This window comes from Poecilia reticulata, linkage group LG14, assembly GCF_000633615.1.
Source record: "Poecilia reticulata strain Guanapo linkage group LG14, Guppy_female_1.0+MT, whole genome shotgun sequence".
Lineage (NCBI taxonomy): Eukaryota > Metazoa > Chordata > Actinopteri > Cyprinodontiformes > Poeciliidae > Poecilia > Poecilia reticulata.
Genome location: NC_024344.1, coordinates 1,000,695 through 1,020,031, shown reverse-complemented (window position 1 = coordinate 1,020,031; position 19,337 = coordinate 1,000,695). Strand labels below are relative to the sequence as shown.

Sequence of the window (19,337 nt, the reverse complement as noted above, 5' to 3'; positions counted from 1 at the left end):
GGATGCATGTAAAAGTTGCAGTCTGGAGAACTGGACCTGGGCACTCCTGATTTGTACCGTCAATGTGGCCCGTTGAGGGAGGCCAATATGCTGCATGGCTTCATAGCGAGCGCTGACGCACAGAGAAGAGAGACTGGGACGGCCATTTAGACCTCAACTGCAAAGTGTTAAAGTTAAAATGTTTCTTTTGATCTGAGGCATGTAAACACTTGTTCTCMTGAAGAACRAAACAGAGCTTTTTATTAATCTGAATGAGGTATAATCTGTAAAGTAAAGTTCCCAAATAATTTATATTTATCTATTTCCTGTTTACAGAAAAGGCTGTAGTGATTTAAACAATTCCTTCAACAGATAAGATCCACATCTGCAAGTCGCCTTTCCAGGCAACTATAAGGTGAAACGCTGACAAATGATCTGTAGTTTTAATTCATTATTGTTCATCTCACCCTGGGTTTAGCCAGCTCTTTAATTTTTTCAATTTCTTCATCTGACAGCATCTCCAGGTAGCGAACAATGTGGGGGCTGTCCCACTCGTCCTCTTCCTTCATCGGCTTCAGCAGGAGGCGAGGGTTCCCACGGCCATCTTGGTGGCGACAAAACAAACGACTCCTCCTCGCTTCAGTCTGAGAGAAATGCAAAAAAATAAGTCTAACCATATAAAATCACTAGTAATGAYATGCTGAGGAATATCATTTAACTGCCTTTCTGCACTTTACTGAAAATATTCCAGTAAAACGTTTATTTTGTCATGATTTGTCTTTATTTTTCAGACAAAACGTGCAAACAATCTTGCATAATTGATGCGTGTGATTATGAAACCGTTTAAAATGCGTAAGTTAGTATGATATCACTTTAGCAGGTTTGGAAAGTGAATTTTACTAATAATTTTTAGCATTTTAATTTGGGATTCCCATCTATACTGTGCAGCTAATTTTACCTGAATATTTAAAAACATACTCATACTTCTTTATTCTCTCTTAATTTTAAACTTCACCATGACTCAGAAGAGGCACAAAGACTGAGAATTGGGGATGTGATTACACCAGACAGCAGGTAAATGAGACGTCTGTTCACACGGCAACATGCTGATATCTGGCAAATAGGAGTAGGTTTAATATTTTCAATATATAAATAACTGAATCCACAGTTAATTATAAGAAATCAAAGAATTTTGCAGTTCTCCTCTCTGTCAACAAAACAGAGAAAAATATTAGTTGGCACAAATCAGGAAGTTATTTAGTGTTCACAAACCTTTTCAGTCAGTCAAAACACTGAAAAAAACCTTTCAGTTCAGGACTTATTTGAAGAAAATGGCAAACAGGAAATACTGGAGCACACTGGTGCTTGTCTTAATGTGGTGTGAGTAGAAACATAAGAGACYTCAAGACCTCGTATGTCTTCAAAGTCATAATTAACCACAGTTAACCTGAAACAGGTGTAAAAAAAATCACTGAAACTATAGTAAAGTCATGTCACAACCTCACTGGATGATGAACAAAAAAACTGGAGCTCATCCATGTGTTGACAGTTATTTTATCCTTAGAATAATGTTTTCTTTAAACGGTTAGGAATGAGTTATTCTCCATTTCTATTGCATGAAGTTTGTTGGGATTGCATAGACTGAACACATAGGTGAGCTCCACTCTTATTTTGTTAAACCAGAAGGTTGACTGAGAGGACTGTTCTGTCCTATCAGTGATTCTTGGACACCTGTTTTCTCTGATAAAGACATCATGAAAAGTCCAAATCTCACCATCTGGAGCCCCTCTCCTCTGCACAAAGCCTCGTAGGACTCCCTCTCTGGCAGATGGTCTTTCGGTCGGGTGTAAGTCCCCAGCTGGATGGGCTCCTCAGAGGCCGGCTGATAGGCCTGGTTCATCTCATTGAGCTGTTTGGACAGCAGCCGCTCAAAGTAACGCAGGTTTCCTCCTGCCCTCTCATGGCTGGGGTCTGTCAGTGGAGAAAGGATGCATTGTTAGCATCTCAATAAGCAATCAGAAAACCTGCCAATCTGACTAATTTRGGTTTCCCAACTTCYATTATGTCTTCTGAAACAAAGCGAAGCCATGAATCTGACACTGTGAAATGCAAGATTTAATTWAAAAAAAGGGGACAAAGGTTATTTTCATATTTTTTGTGAAGTGAGTTTATTTCATTAAGCGCTGTATGGTGCAGATGATCAAARATGAAACTTAATCTCTTTAGATGTAATTCTCTTCAGATTACTATTTAACAAAACGGATGTTCATATCAAGAGAGAAATAATAATAATAAAATCTGCACAGATTATGAGAACTTCTCATACATTCAGGGACTATAAAATATAAAGCAAGCAGAAAAATGGTCAGATCTTACAATCAGGCTAACAACTAGATTACTTTAATCATTTTGGTCAACTTTAAAATATATTGAAGAATACTTCATTAAACTTTACTACTTTTTTATCTGCAGATTTGACTTGAAGGACTGGTCTGCCGCACAGTGATGCAGCTGGTAGAGCTGTTGCCTTGCAGCAAGAAGGTTCTGGGTCTTTCTGCATGGAGTTTGCATGTTCTCCCTGTGCATGCGTGAGTTTTCTCCGGGTACTCCGGTTTCCTCMCACAGTCCAAAAACATGACTGTCAGGTTAATTGGTCTGTCTAAATTGCCCCTAGGTGTGAGTGTGTGTGTGCATGGTTGTTTGTCCTGTGTGTCTCTGTGTTGCCCTGCGACAGACCGGCGACCTGTCCAGGGTGACCCCGCCTCTCGCCCGGTACGTTAGCTGGAGATGGGCACCAGCAACCCTCCCGACCCCATTAAGGGACAAGGGTGTAAAGAAAATAGATGGATGGATGGACTGGTCTGCCCTCTAGTGGTATTTATGGAAAATACATTAATTCTGTATTAAATTAAAAGGTGAGCAAACGGTGGAACGGCAATCTGGAAGACCCTTGTACATAAGGCTGGGTATTATATAGCAAAATAGAACAATAGTGACCTAAACAGAAAGTTCATTTATGTCCGAATAACCAAATAACTTCTCAAAAAGGTTAAAGTTAATTTCATGTACAATTATTGCTGTTATGACCTGGGGCTAGATGATGTCAAGGTAAATCCATTACAATTCTTGGTAGAGTTTAAATAAGTATTTTTACAGAAACATCAGCTTCATTAAGACCAGAAGCAGTTTCCTGTGTTCAGGGTTCATGATGGGGCAAAGGAAACGACAAAAAAAAGGATTTACTTCCAGCACGTGAAACATTATTCATCTAAATATTTCAAACTTTTCCATACTAAACTTTTCACGTCCCCATCATTTATGTTCACCTTAAAGCATAAAATAATTAAGCTTACCATGAGTATCTGGCCCACTGTATGCCTACAGTAAAACATGGTAAAAGTTTTTGTAAAGTGCTCCAATGGCCAGCAGGGGGAAGTAAACATCCATTTATTGTTTATATTTGCCTGTCCATGTAGAGTCCAGCTGTCATTCTGATGACTTTTGGTTTCTTTCCTTTACATATGAAATGTTTAAAAACAAAACATTATTAATTCACAGTCCCATATGTTGGAGTGTTTGTTTTCATGTGTATATGGATTTATATGGTCTCCTAATAAAATGTTTGGCAGAAAGAACCAATTAGTCAGTTTAGAGATGAATGGTTAACTCCCAATAATGCAGAAATTAACATAATTATCTAACTGATTATGCATCAATAATGAGGGTAAGAAAAGAGACTGGAGTCCCTCACCACCAGATCTGGCCTAATTTTTATTAACAATAAAACTGCAATGTTTTACTTTCTGCTAATCGGAATGAAATGCACTGAAAGCAAAAGCTGAGGGGAAAAACTGACAGTTTTCTGTGTGTGAGCTGTCCTGGGAAATTAAATGTTCATCGAGTTATTTTTGCTCTAGTTTCTGGCCGAAAGTACGTCKGCTGAAAGTACTCTAGTCAATTCTTTTCACCCAACGCGTAACCCAGGACACCACAGCTCTAAGTGAGTGGCCTGCAGCTGTCCAAAGAGCCTACACAGCAGAAATAACAATTTAAAACCACAAAGCCTGGACAACACCCTTCTGCACTAGCATGAAGCTAAACCCCCACTCTGATCACAGGGCGGTTTGTGACTTAAGGATTAAAACTCCCCATCTTTTCGTCAGGGTGGCTGAATCGGTTTATTGTTCTCACGACTTACCGACGGCCACAAGGCGGCGCGTGAGCTCGATGGCCCGAGGTATGTCACCCATTTGGTAAACAGAGTAACTGAGGTAGTCCAGGATCTCTGCCTTGGTGACCACAGCTTCCTCTCCGTCRTCCAGCTGTTTCAGCGCCTGCTGAAACCACAGAACGGCATGGTAATAGTCYGCGTCGTTGTAGGCCGTCTTTCCCATGTCGAAGCAATCATCCACGGTCAGGACAGCGTTGGAGTGAACACCTGGAGGAGAATTCATTAAAACTGTYAACATGTCAWGGTATTTTTTAGCAATAYTTAGAATAACAGTTTATTCCGGCCKGTTTTCATCTACATTCCTGACTTCTYTAACTTCATGGTGTCTCTGAAGTGGTTTTATTTGTRTTGAATAAGAAASAGAGGGATTATCAGTCCCTCTGATAAGATGGCAAGAAWACATGATTATATTCTATTTAAACTATTTACAATTAGCCTAATAAAATCATTTACAACTCGCTGTCAGAACAGATAACCTCTCTCCACCAGCCGCTACTCCCACATGCAGCTTTAGAGCATCTGCAGATGTCAGAGGTTTGATTTTTAGCTCTGTGTCTTTGTACTTCATACTACCTCTGGTTCAACCTGCTGCACTTTTAATTTCAGCTAATGGCTGCACTAAATATGAATTCTGTTTTGCTTGTTTTGAAAACTTACATTTTAGGAGAACTCTTTTTCACCATGGATATGTTTGTCTCATTAAGGTGGGACTCTACCTTCCCTGATAAACTTACCAACAACAAAACTGTTTTAACTGCTGCTGAGTGATATCTGGCCCCTGAAGCTTTGAGACATTTTCTTATTGTTTATCCACTCACCTGCATGTAACGCCTTTGACTCATTAATGGGTCACTAATGTCAGTTTGGTAGCATAACTTTTTTTTATCATGCTGTGACTAACAGTTGTAGTACTCTCTCAATATTCTAGGTAATATTAAAACCATGGCAACAAGTGAGCATTCAAAGGCCGGTCTCCTCTTTCTGCAGTCAAATTGCCTGCATCTACTGTGTTTAYATCCCAATAATCCTCTACAGAAAAGTTTTTAAATAAAAATAATTTGTTTTAGTTGGTCAGCTTTTGTTTCTGTGTCCTCCTTGCAAAATTGTTTCTACCTCAAACTGTTCTGCATTATCCGGCTATAGCTCATCTTCAAAGCATCAGTAACTAATAAGAGACTGAGGAAATATGGACGGTGAAAACACCAATAAAGAATCATCCTTTATAGACATAAATACACTGTTACACAACCGTTTYCAGCTATTTAATTACCAGGCAGTTTTCCTTTGGAGAACGCTTCTGAATCCAGTTGATACGTGTCCTGAAGACGCATCAGAGCCTTGGCAGCACCGGTCTCATCCTCTGCATCAGGAAAGTACTGCCTGTGTACGGAGATGTTGCCGATGAAACCTGGGAAAACAGCAAGATTGTAAAAAATCACAACTTAGTGAAAAGAAAAAAAAAGAAAACAATAACTTAAAATGAGCCCATAAAAGCAGTAGTACTTCTTGTTTGCCTCCTGCAGCTCAGGGTTTATGAAGCCACTATGTAATGGGAGAAGTGTGATGCCACTCCTGCATTAACTTTCCCAGCTGGCTTTTATATCGTTCAGCTCAGCTGTGGAGCAGCGAGTTCATAACCAGAGCTACACATGAATCTTGAGAAGATTGAACCCAACTGAAATCATTTTCACCTCTTAGACATTCCTCTAACACACACAGTGTGGAACAGATCTGTGTCCAGTTCTACCTGCTGTGATGAAACACACATGTGGGTGAATAATAAAAGGAGGTTAACAGCAAACTAAATTATCTACAACTTATTTGTGGAACTATTAGCAGAAGCCTAAAGTATTTAGAGGGTTTAGTCCAGCTATGCTCCACAATGACTGTTTCATTACTGTCCAAGTGAATCTGAATGACTAAGAATCATCAAGGTTCATTTATTCCAGAGGTTTGAGTCAACAGGGAAAATTGCTCAGATGAATTACAAATTTATTGACATATTAAGAGCATGTATTTTTGTTATGGACCACAGCTACTGAAAAAACAAAATCACAGTAGGACGGATCAATAAAAAGTTACTTTCATACATGAATGGGGAACCACAGGGAGGACACAACATCAAAGCTGAAGGAGCTAGCTGCTCACAGAGAGCAGTATCCAAGCAAATAAACAGAAAGTTGAGCGGAAGGAAAAAGCAGGAATAACCACAGCCTCAGTGCTGGGGATTGTGAAACAAAACCAACTGAAATGTTTGAGGCTGATCCTCAACACATGGACTGCAGCTGGACTCGGTACAGTCACCACATACAGATGTTTCTACGACATGGACCAAAGTGGTCATGTGACTAAACACTGTGTTTTTACTCAGTGAGAATCTCATAAGGCTTATACCTGAGAGAAAAAGGCCTGGAAGGTTGCTCAGTGACCAAAAGTCCTCTTTTCATATGGAGGAAGAGTGAAGAACATAATGCAAGTTGCTAGAGGTCTGGTAATATTTACATTTTCTAAGAAATCACATTCTGGACTGTTAATAGTTGGAAGGCATTCTCAAAATCAGCAGAAACCTATATATATTAGACTTACCGTATTTTCCACACCACAAGGCGCACCTTCAATAAATGGCCTATTTTAAAACTTTTTTCATATATAAGGCAGAACAGACGCTGCAGTTCGACCAACACGCTGCCGCCGCGGTCTCTGTCTCTCTTCCACCGCTCCTCCGCCCCCCTGGCTTTAAATGTATTATCATACTTTATTAAGTATGATAATACTAATACTAATAATACATTCTGACAACTATCCCAGCATGCACTGCACGCTTCTTCTTCTACGGGGGAAAATGAAGTCGGCGGCTGCTTACCGTAGTTGCTAGACCTGTTGTGGCTCAATATTAGTCCATATATAAGGCGCCCGGGATTATTAGGCACACTGTCGGCTTTTGAGGAAATTGAAGGTTTTTAGGTGCCTTATAGAGCGGAAAATACGGTACTTTCAATTCCAATTGAATTCTAATGTATTAAAATGCAGCTCTCCATTTATAACTAGATCTGGTTGCGTTTATTTTTCCTTTACCTAACTTGCTTTTCAACTAGTAAGTAAAATTTACATACATGCATGTGTTTTGCTCAGGACAAAACATGGATGTTTTAACTTAAAAGATCACATGCCGAACTAAAAGACATTTGGTACCAAGTGGTGACATTTCCAGGATTTGCATTAAGCCTATTTGCTGCACAGCCACGTCAACAGATTCCTTTTTAAGCTCTGTTTCAGTGTCTCACACAGATAAAGGCCTGTGTCCTAACACGCACACACACCCAATGTGAGAACACGGCCAAAGTATGCTCAGATGAGGAACAGCTGCAGTCAAAACATGACAACTTCWACTGTTCATTGGGGAAAGGAACTTTTGAACAAAGCTGCACAGCAGATATTTCCAGKCTGCAGCCAAGGCTGGGATGGCTCTGCTTACATCCTTCTGGATTTTTCCAGTTTGCAGCTCCAATCTCTCTCTATCAGGCAACATCAAAGGGAGCAAATGCTGCTTTGCACATGAAAAGGAAGAAATTATGTCAAAAAGTAGAAAAACTGGATTCAGATGTGGCTCCAATAAATTAAAGATGATTAAGTCTAATAATCTRAAGAAGAATTGTTGGTTAGTTAGTTACTGTGTCACATCAGCAGAGGCAGCTCCTTACCATCGGAGGGATTCTGGAGCACCAGGCTCTCCAGTTCAGACCACTCAGTGTTGAGCCTCTTCATCAGTTTGTAGGCGTTCACTGGGTGGGCCAGGTAGCCCTCAGGGTCCGAAGTGGATAATCTTGTGAGAGCATCGAGTTTGCTAGCCCAGCTAGTAAACAGAAATAGAAACACTCTCTACTTCAACAAACACAAAGGCAAGAAACCTTTCACAACTGTGACTCCTATGTTCATAGGTTTGTTCAATAACTCTGTGGGTCCAGATAATATATGATTGTTTCTGACTCATTTTAATTTTACCTTYATACTGCCCGGTAAAAACGCTTTTTCATCACAACCATAACTATGAATGAAAAGTTATTTTTGATAATCTAGASATATAGTRCTTGTGTATTTGATGCCAAGTCACATAAAAACATAAAATCCAAGTTGGAAAAAACTTTTATTTTCTCACTGTAAAACTCACARACATGTGAGTATGGRCACAAATCACTTCCATAGTTTAAAATGGCAATGCATTCTGTAAACTGTCTAAAACATGTCTACAMATATAGCAAACAACACAATTGTATAAGTTTATTTCTAAKAAAATTAAGGGACAAAAACATRTGTACATTTCTTCCACTTCTATGTGTCTCTTCCCTAATAACTTGTCTTTAATGCCTTTTTCCTGGCTTTTAGAATGAATACCTGGACTCATCCCAGGATCCCAGGTRTTCACCGTAGCTGGAAMCTGTTTGTTTTTGTTACTGCCACACTGTTAGCATGTTCCAGGCTGCACAGCGGCGCCGCTGCCTGACCCAGTGGTGATCTGGACCCGACAGCCACCTGCACCCGTACAAGAGCCTCATCTTCCTCTTCATGCTTCTATTTCTTACTTTCTAAAATAAATGATTGATCCGCCATTTCGTCGTCAAATTCCTCACCGTCTCCCTCTTCACATTCCAGCTCAAAATGGAGCCAGAATATGAACTACACCTGCTGTAATTCAGTCTGTGCATCATTTCTAACATCCAAAACAAAAAGCAGTGAGCTACACCCAAATTACACACTGAATGTCACAAACGTGTTGAGTATGAATGCTGTCTCCCGCCGTCAGGTTCATTTTGTTTTGTTACTCTCCGTTCGCGCTGTTACTTACACAACTTTCCTTCATAACTTAGCAAGAAAATGCTCCTTCCTATTGGGTGAATATGACATATTTCCATCAATAACAGAGGAGGCCTCATGCTGTTGGGAATGCCCCCAGTGTTTACAGAATCAACATGACAATATTAGTGAGAAAAAAATWGTTTAATTAATTTAGAGTAACTGTTTTTACTTCATCTGTTAAAACAATTTTAAAAAGTTACAAATCTGCACTTTAAACATGAAGTGCAACTCACTCAGAGAAGTGGYGTCTTGCTGCCATATCATCTTKAATCWKWMATGTAAAAACGACACAAATATGCCKCCATAGACTGAARCCTTCACAGGACAGCAGTTAGATTAGATTAAGTTATTTAAAACCTTGGAGGTTTTGTAAAGGTAGCTGGTTGGGCTAAATTCCTTTAATTGGTATCAAAGTAAAGAGGATGCAAATACAAATGGTTTTATGTTTCATTTTATGTTTTTCTTTACAATTAAGCTCTATGTTGGTCTACCCAGGAAAAGCTTTATTACAGTAAATTGATGTCTGTGGTTGGATCTAGGGCTGAAACGATTCCTCGAGTGATTCGAGTACCTCGATTATTAAAATTCTTCGAGGAAAATTGACCTGCCTCGAAGCTTCGTTAATTTATGTTTTATCATTTAGCGCACCGTGTTTCAGCCGGAACATTATYTGCGTTGCGCGGAGCTCTGACTTCCGCCTCTGAGTTGTTGACGGAAGCTACGTGTTAGCGGCATAACGTCCAATCTTCAAGTTCGGCCCGCGGGGATTTTACTGATTGGTGATAATTCCGGGTTTTCATCGTTTTTGTGGGACCAATAAACATCCTTAAAATGACCGGCGCGATGCCGGGAGTCCGGCAGCCTTTCTGCTCCGGAGCTGCTGGTTGAACGGCGGGAAGAAGCTGAGGAGGATTTCTACAGGTGAGCGGAGAGACTGAACACGGCGGGCGGCTGAGGGTTGATGCTTACAGGGTAAGAGCAGCTTTACGGACGAACCGCACAATAAACTTATATCATCCCGGTCTGAACAAACGGGAGGCGGAACATGGCTGGTAGATGAGTTTCTGAACGGAGGAGCCGTAAATATCCCGTATTGCTCCCCCGGTCTACAAAAACGTAACTGGTAGGGAAGCTCAAATGTGGAAAAAATAGACTGATGTTGATATCCGATAGTAACACTGGTGTTATGGAAGATTTACCAATAATTTATTTCATAATTGTTTTTATCCGATTACTCGATTAATCGTAAGAAAAATCTATAGATTACTCGATTACTAAAATAATCGTTTACAACAGCCCTAACATGGATCATAAACAATGTGGTGAAGTTTAAGGGTTGTGAACTTAAACAAAACTGTACATCATTTCAAAATAGTGACCATTTAAAGTCACAGGGTTTATAAAGTACCTTTTGACAGCAGCCAGTTTAGACTCCTCTGCTTTGATGTATTCCCTCAGAGACTGGACCAGCTCCTTTTCTGTGTGGATTAGATCAGTCATTTGTCCTGCAGAGACAAARATGTAWACATAATCTTGATTTGTAAAGTCAGATAAAGGTGCCATCATTACTCTGTTTTTATTAAAGCTTTACTTTATCTTTTAGCATGCATATCTCCATGTACATCTGACTGGAATAAAATAAATCCTCAGTTCCATACTGTGGAGCAGTGACCAAACCACAACCGAAAACTAAYCCATAAAGCGTTGAGGAATACAGAGTGCATTTCATTTATAAAGGCAGAACGTTAAACACAGAAATCAATCAGGAAAGTGCAAATGTAATGCACAATGTACAAGATTTTTTTACATGACTCCATTATAAACAAACAGTGCAGATCAAGGTAATCTCACATAAGAGCAGGGACRTGTGAACCAAGAAGCCTGTTCTCTAATGAAGCAGATATCACCATTTTATTGATTAAAGCGTTTTGTAGTAGGCATAATATTCWATCTTTAAGAATGGCTTTAATATTTGTTTAGTTCTACAGAAACATTCATAAAGACAGTAATCATGCASAGACATTTCACATGAATGCATCTGATTTATGTTTATATCTAAGGTTTATCCACAGATAACTGACCGACTTGAAGCTGTAGGCGTTGATGACCGGTGAATATTAAGACAGCATTTAAGACATAATAAATAGAAATAAATGTTTAAATATTCAGATATGCATGAATAACCTGAGCCTAAAAGTTACCAAGCCAAAGATTGCAAATAGCAGTAAGCAGAAACAAAATGCCTGTTTGCATGATGTAACTCAGAAATGATACACCATAAAGAGTTTGATAAGGTATTTGCAAGCAAACCAAGGAAAAAATAAATAAACAGCATTTTAAAACAAAGAAATAAGTTCCTTTTTAACCTACCAATGGAGGTAAAGATCTCCCCATGTGTAGACCAGCAGCAGCACAGCAAAACCCAGGAGATACAAAACACACGGTTCCTCATTTTGTCCAGTTCAGTAACCTTTAGCRACAGAAACAGATYATATTATATTGAGAAGACTGAAAAAAATAAGACGTTATAGTTCAAAATTACACAGGGAGATTTTAACATTTTTAAAATGTTACAATTAAGTTTTTAAAATACAAGTTAAGCATATTGTGTTTCTGTATCAACACTGCTGTGTTTAACACAGTTTGTATGTCCAGTTCTGCATTAAATTATAACCAGAAACAAAGTAACTCTTAAAAATATTTCCAAATAAAMACTTGTTTMATCTGCAGGAGAGTTGAACATGAAACGTGTTAGTACATTTTCTCATTTCATTTTTCACCTGGATCATGAACAGAAAGGTCTGTGGAAGTTTTTTTGTTATTTCTTTCTTAATATGGCCACCAGATGGCTGTTGATAATGTTCATGATAAAATCCAAATTTTGCAATAAACTAGAACAGGCCATAAAAAAGGTCCAACCTCATTCCAAGTTCCATATCTGAAATATAGATGAAAACTGATAAGAGGAGGGAGGCTTAAACCAAGTAAAAAGTTGAGTTTCAGGACAAAAAGCTGAGTTTCAGGACAAAAAGCTGCAAAAAAAAAAAATCCTTTCTGTGTTTTAAATGTTTTTAGAAGCTTAAACTGTTTTCTGGGCCAAAAGGAAAATGATCTGTGTGAACTCTTTGTTCACGGAGCAGAAGACAGAGAAGTTTTCCTTGTGAAAGTCACTTCAAGTGTCTTTGTTTTCGCCTCACCATGGATCTCAGCRAWGACTGTRACAACCATACAAACACGTACACACTGTTACTGCCAAACACCGCCACGCATACTTCTGTCTGCACAACTCTATAATCAAGAAAAACAGAAAACAACAAGAAGTGGAATAATGTTCATCCTTTCTTTTAACATGAACAGAAGCYATTTTACAAACAATTAATCTGCTAARAAAAMMWKRARRRRMYWAAWTTTKSMRSCMRRAWKKTKSMARKTWAWYCMWWAARRAAAAAACAGTGATTTRAGGAACACATTTTTAAAAAGACAGCACATATAAGATGCTTCCTGAATGAAATTGCAGGGTACACACTTGTAGAGGTCTGCCAAGGATACTATCAGTTATTTTGTAAAAGGAAACAACTTTTCATTCCTTTTCACAGGGTGACAAAAATAAGCATTTTCCTGAAAGCCACACTAAGGAACGATAGTGAACACTGGAAGTAGATMAAAAAAGTTCTCTGATAGACTTAAATAAAGGCTAACATAAACTCTATTTATGCCGGTGCAAAGAAAGAGTTTATTACTGCCTTTTTAACTTTAAATGTCTCTACAATTATAGTTATTACAATRGAATGTGCCASAGCCTGTTGGTGCCAATGAAGGACTAAAACTCWAATATCTAGACCAATTTTACTCTCTTTTAAAAGACCCCATCTTCTCCAGCATGAAGAGCTGCACATGTGCTTTAAATCAAGTTTCTAAATCCAATGGATTTAACTTGTTTGACTTCTAAAACTTTATTTGCTTTGTGCATTTTGCAACAACACAAAAATAAAAGTGCAAACAGATCAGTTTCACCAACAGAATTTCACTAATTCAGAGATTAATTCATTACACAATGTTGTTTTTATTATAGCTTACAGCTAACGCAAATCATAAATGTGTCATATTCTACAAATATTGCTGCAGTTTACACATAAGTGACTGATGTGCTTTATAACAGCTTAGATGATTTTATGAAATGTATGCAATTAGAGCTAAAACAGATTCTCCATCTCTGTTAAATGCATTTAAAAACTTGACTGGTTCATCTAAATAGTGCTGGCCCACATCATTATTGCCACAGTCCTAAAATGGAAAAGAAGCGACCAAACCCCCCTCCCGTCAGTAATTTACACCCAGAATGATTACTCAGCTCAAACATAGTCTCGCCTGTTGCTGCACGCAGCAACACCCATGGTCACATTCCTGAAGGAAAGTGGCGTTCCAGATATTTCTGGGTYCCAACTCCAACATTTCTGCAAATTCTYAGGAATAGCAATAAGTAGTGAGGTAGATATGATAAACAGACACAGTTGGCYRTTTTCAACCAGCTGTACTTGGCCTCTATTTTTAACAATGAGTCACACACTAAGAAAATGTTTTTCCATCTCGTAAGTCTGAGTGGAGGTTAATGTTTCACATGTGTTCCTTAAAGAATAAACCGAGAAAAGGTCTGAGTATAAAAACAGTGATTTCCCTGAACAACCTGCTGGATTCCTGCTTTTTCAGGACGACATGGGTGAACTGGCTGACATAAGGGCCGAGYRGACAGAATCTGAGGCGGCAGCAGGGTTCRAGGATCCTGAAGAACAAATATTTATTCCAACAGTAAACGTTTTAACATCTGCAGCAAACACAGAAAGAAGAACATGACCTGTCTCTGTAACAGCTGGAATATAAACCCCGAATGCACTGCCTCCCAGTTCTGAGAACATTCAACAGATCTAATGTCTGAGATAAGAGGACACCAAGCAAACACTTCCTTCACCTTCCTGCAATTTTAGGAATTTACATTACACTCAATAATTCAATAGTTGAAATTGAAGACAAGAATTCATCCTCCAAGGGAGAAATGATGCTACTTCCCATCACTGTGTGTAAACACAGAGCGATAAAGAGCAGCTTCTCTCCTGACTGATGGAAATCACACCTCCACCTCCTGCACACACACACACACACACACACACACACACACACACGCACACACACACACACACACATGCTTAGAATCCTGTGTAAAATGAATGCATGTACTGCAGGACAGCAGACATGTTGATACTGTAAACATGATGACAGTTTCAGATTTAAACCTTTCTTATCATTTCATTTTCACCATGATTATAATAAAAGAAACAATCCTACTGAATTTAGATTAGTTTTAACGATCTTGATTTATTCTTCAGACTTCCAAAGTGTGTAATTCTGTCTATGTTATGTTATGCCAGACTGCAAAGGGAAATAACTGTACGAAACTATGTCTGATTTGTTCCCTTTTTTTGACGCCAAAATCATATTTTTCAATGGTATTTTACTTGATTCGATGTCCAATGGTGGGTTTTTTCTGCCACCATTGGACATCAAATTATTCCTACTTACAGCTTTTCAGCTTCAGGTTTAGAAAGAACTAGAAAACTATATTGAGTATGAAAAAATGAGTGTATGGAAAATGCACAAAATGAAGGGAACAAATCAGGGAAGGTGTCAACTGATCATTAAAACCTAATCAAAATACATTATAAATAACAAAATAAAACAAACAAAAACTCAGTCAAAAATCAGGCAAACATACACGAATGTCCAGAGAAAACAAACAACTGCTGTGATTTTCACCTCCACTAAACTTTTGCATGAATATCTACTCAGTTATAAGGTCATCTTGCAATGAACCTTCCAGAAACACTGCACTTGTCCAGAAAGGAAGTGAGCATTTCCTGACCAACGGACGCAGTAAGGCAAGAAAAAAAAGTGGATTACATCATTGGCTGTACTTTGATGCAAATGGCATTCAGATCAGTGTTTCAGATCTGTTAACCTCATTTCAGTTTACAGAATGTTCTTAAAGTCAAAATGTTAAATCAGAGACTCAAACCTTGTTTAATTTTATGTTTAGGCACCAAACTGGACATGAGCACAGCCATGTTGTTYCAAACACTTTCCTGTGTCATGGCAACACTGATAACAAGATGCAGCAGTAAATATAAATCAAGCAGAAAAACATTTGATGCTGTGCTTGAATATTTTTAAGGTTAGCAGGAGCATTTCATTCCCACTGTAGGCTGTATTTCTAACGTCATCCCTCTATGACTGTGCATGTCATCGGCCTTTCAGCCTAATCCCTGCTGACAGATTGATGCCATCTTTCCTTTTGTTGCCTCTATATAATGTGTGTCTTCTAATGGTTGCCACAGTCRATTAAAATCATTGTAATTGGCTGGAGGAGAAGGGACACCATCACTTACCTGAACACACAGACCTTTATACTGAAACTGGGCTCTGATGGCATTAAGCCRTGCACTCAAAGTGAACAAAGCCTGGGCTTTTTATCAAGCTTTTTATTCTCTACAACACTTTGTTCAGACAGAGACAGTTTGATCTAYGACTGGGGGACTATYTGAGCAAAAACTGTTAGAACTTTGACATTTTACTGGTTTGCTGGATTATTTTGTTCAGATATTAAAAACTCAATAAACTTGAAACATGTTTAATAGAAAGGGAAAATCCAATTGTATAACATTTTTAACTCTATTTTTTCTTCAGTCATCCTGTAAAACATTTGACTAATCAGCTGACTGTGCCAATGACATTTTCTGAATAACTGTTTTAAAGAAACAGAAGCTTTCGGCGGAAGATATGAAAACTGTGTGGGGGTTTTCATAGAAAACATGGCGTCCTCATCCATGYCTAACTGTCAGTATCTTACCTCTTAATGCTACCTGGTACCTTATTTGACTTATACAAAAACTGATCTACAAGCTATTCAGGTTCTTATATCCAACATGTCTTTTTTTAGTCGTCTTCCCTTCATTCAACTTTCAATCAGTCTGCAAAGTCATAGCACTGAGTGAACAGGAATAACCTTTTGTAATTTCTCGAGACCCGAATTGCATTTCATTTCCCAACCTGGGAAATAAAAAAAAAATATCATCAAGGTGTAAGAATGTTTAATTCCCAATAATGCAGTTTAGAATACAAACTGCATTCAGCACATCTTAAGGATGACACTGAATGAATGTGAGCTCTGATTTTATCAATAATTCACTCTGCACATTCGCTCGGCATGTTGACCTGCTGCATCAGTAAAAATTACATAAATTTCAATTTTTGTGGTTAATGAAACATGTTCAAACATATCRGATTTTTGTGGTATTTCCATAAACCGGTTCCTGAAAAGTCAAACTAACAACAGTGGGTTGTTAAAAATACCTCCAATAATGTTTTGGTTTTGATGAGCCACACCAGGCTCATCAGTTCGACCTCCTCCTCCTCCAGAACATTACGAAATGTTCTGGCCCTGTTGAAAAAGGTTCTGCTATCATTTCTCAGGAGAATTCATCTGGCATGTAAGAATAACCTGAGTGTTTAATTCATTATTAATTACACATTTAAAGTTTGCTGGAGTATATTGGATCTTCTTCTTCATCATCTCTTCACCTGGGTCCGAGCAGACCGGTGACGTCAGTCCTGGTCAGTCGCTTCTAGAAAAATCTTACAACTCTTGTCGCTCTGTAAGCCTCCRGTTTGTCTGCTTGTACTCGCATCTTATGCACTAAATAAAACATGTGCTAATGTTTCACATTAAAGCGTGTGTGTAAGAGACGGTGTGAAACGGTCCCCCCTCTACGAGAAAAGAGGGGGACTATCAGAACTATCAGAAAGTTCGCGCAAAGTTTTGAAAGTTTCCTCCAGTCCGCTGAGATATAWTGTAACGCAACAGTCTCACTGGTTCATATAATGACGCAAAACACACCTCCGAAGTAAACACATACATCACTACATATTAAGTATTCGTTTAACTTGAACTACATAACGTTTTTGGTCYGAAATGTTCAGAAATAATCCGAAACATCGCTTGTTGTACAACAACCATCACAGCATGTTCTGGAGGCAGAACACGCTCAGCGATTCAAATGATGTARAGAGAAACTTGTATGGYAGCAAATAAGCTAATAGTGTCGGCTTACCTTCTGTACACCTCTGGTGTCTTTAAAAGAAGACTGTCACGCTTCCTTGTGTGGACGAAAATCCACTTGGCACCCCCGGGGTTATGAATAGTGCAGMGGGAAAGCGTTTGGAWCCGCTGCCACGTACAGAACAGACTGGAGGATTGGGCCGTAAGTACAGGAAGAGATGCGCAGGGACATTGTGGACCGAGAGTTTCCCCCTTGTGGTGCGTTTGGGTGCAGCTCCTGAAGTAAGTAATGTGATATTGAAGTTCAACTTACAAATTAACATATAAAATTAACATTCAGAACAAAGTCAATGATTTTTTTTCTTCCATAAAATTATTGCAATAGTTTGCCTCTTGTTTTTAAATACAGACATTGTCATATACTAAAATTAYATTTAGTTTTTAGATACTTAATGTGGAATAAATAGGCTGCTCTGCTATCAAAGCAGCACAATCAACCCTTTTGTTGGTTTAGATAACTGGATGTTCCAATCAAAAAACAGTAATTCAAAACAGATATAGCCATGTTTATAATAATCTGATATATGTTTATTTTCCATGTTGGTTTGGTGCTGCAGAAGAAACAGCGCCTCCTGCAGTCAATGTTGTTTTAAGTTATTTGAACAATAAGTCACTGTTGTCACTTTTCGCTGCCTGTAAATTTTTCCTATTATTTTGCACATAATATAAACCCCCTCAACYCAAAGTACTTGAAACAAGATCTGTGATAGCATTTCAGATCCTTAAATTATTTACTTTATTTAATTAAATTACTGAAGATGTAGTGTTAACAAAATACCATTCAATAATTTAACCCTCACATTTGGAACGACCTCTATATGGTCTTGATTGTAGCTCATATGTTCTTAAATGTTAAAAATATATATTTTAGCTCGGTTTCCATGTAACTTTAGTTCTAATTTATTATTTCAATGATCTGTCAAAACATTTTAGTAAGACTTCTTTGATTCCATGGCATGTCTAACTTGATCTCAATGTCTGATATTCTTTTGATGTAGTTTTTAACTAATCAAAAGAATGTTTTCATCATAAATGATGAAATCCTTATGTCATACAATTTAACAAAACAGCAGATATTAGGAATAGTGGTAGTTATTGCATTATTTATTCAATTCATCCATTTCTTTTAATTTATTTATTCAAATAGGATTCGTTTGTTAAATTTATAGTTTTTTCTTTCGTTGTAAAAATTAGTTATTTTAAGGCACTTTACTAAACAAACAGCCCCAATTTATTTATACTCGATATATGCTCCGTTATTTCCTCCAAGAGCCTATAAAAATGGGTTGCGATGCTTTCTCAAGCAAGTTTTTATTTTTCTTATTACAGTTYATCKTTTAKGTTCGTTACGGTAATGTAATCCATGCAAGCCGTCACGTTTGCAGTTTGGATTCTGGTTTCCGAGGCTTGTTTTTGGGTGGACTGAGCGCCAGATGGAGAAAAAGAAATGGCTTTAATTATGGCCTGTTGTTGAAGGTCCTACTCATTTCTGCTGTGCTATTTAAATCTCTATAATCTGCATTCTGTGCTAGTGGAACCAATAGGAGACAAGACCACCACGAATAAAGAAGATTTGATATAAAAAGGCCTATAATTTAAAGTACCTTGATTACAAGGCAATGGATAACGTTGCTTTGCTAAAGCATTTTATTGTGACTTGGGGGAGGGTGAGATATCCTCTGAATATGAATAATTTTAGCTGTAATTACACAAAAGCAACACCGTTTTCAAAAGCAACATTTTCAATTTAACCTTCCACTAATCTTAGCTTACTTTCCATGGATTTTATAGTGTTATGGTCTGGCTCTTAAACCATAACAAATGAAAGGGAAGCAACACAAGGGATAATTTAAAATGGAATTTATTTAACAAAAATCAGAATTGGTTGGGAAAGAAAGGGAGAGAGTGGCAGGGAGACAGAAAGAATGAGCTGCTCAGTCAGAGGAAGTGGTGCGTCTTAAGGTGGATCTGGAGACACTGGCCAGCTGCCTCCACTTCCAATCAGCACCAATTAGAGAATCCAAAGACATGGATGTTGGAGACCCAGAGGAAAAGGCCTTGGGCCGTAACACCCCCCTCTTCCAGACAGGGTCCCCACTGGAACCC

The 19,337-nt window shown here is 38.3% G+C and overlaps 1 protein-coding gene across 3 annotated transcripts in view; it reads right to left on the bottom strand.

Moving 5' to 3' along the window:
- Positions 1 to 17,380, bottom strand: part of p4ha2 (procollagen-proline, 2-oxoglutarate 4-dioxygenase (proline 4-hydroxylase), alpha polypeptide 2) — a 27,319-nt gene extending 9,939 nt beyond the window's left edge. For 2 of the 3 annotated variants that reach the window (XM_008426898.2, XM_017308447.1), the window contains exons 1-8: positions 17,224 to 17,379; positions 11,435 to 11,534; positions 10,473 to 10,569; positions 7,912 to 8,063; positions 5,481 to 5,618; positions 4,178 to 4,417; positions 1,754 to 1,950; positions 447 to 623 (exon numbers count right to left, since the gene is read on the bottom strand). In XM_008426898.2, the coding sequence (XP_008425120.1) occupies positions 447 to 623; positions 1,754 to 1,950; positions 4,178 to 4,417; positions 5,481 to 5,618; positions 7,912 to 8,063; positions 10,473 to 10,569; positions 11,435 to 11,516 (1,083 nt within the window). In that variant the 5' untranslated portion in view covers positions 11,517 to 11,534; positions 17,224 to 17,379. Of the gene's footprint in view, positions 1 to 446; positions 624 to 1,753; positions 1,951 to 4,177; positions 4,418 to 5,480; positions 5,619 to 7,911; positions 8,064 to 10,472; positions 10,570 to 11,434; positions 11,535 to 17,223 lie in introns of all 3 variants that reach the window. The other variant, XM_017308448.1, reaches the window with a different exon arrangement.
- Positions 17,381 to 19,337: the final 1,957 nt, after the last annotated feature.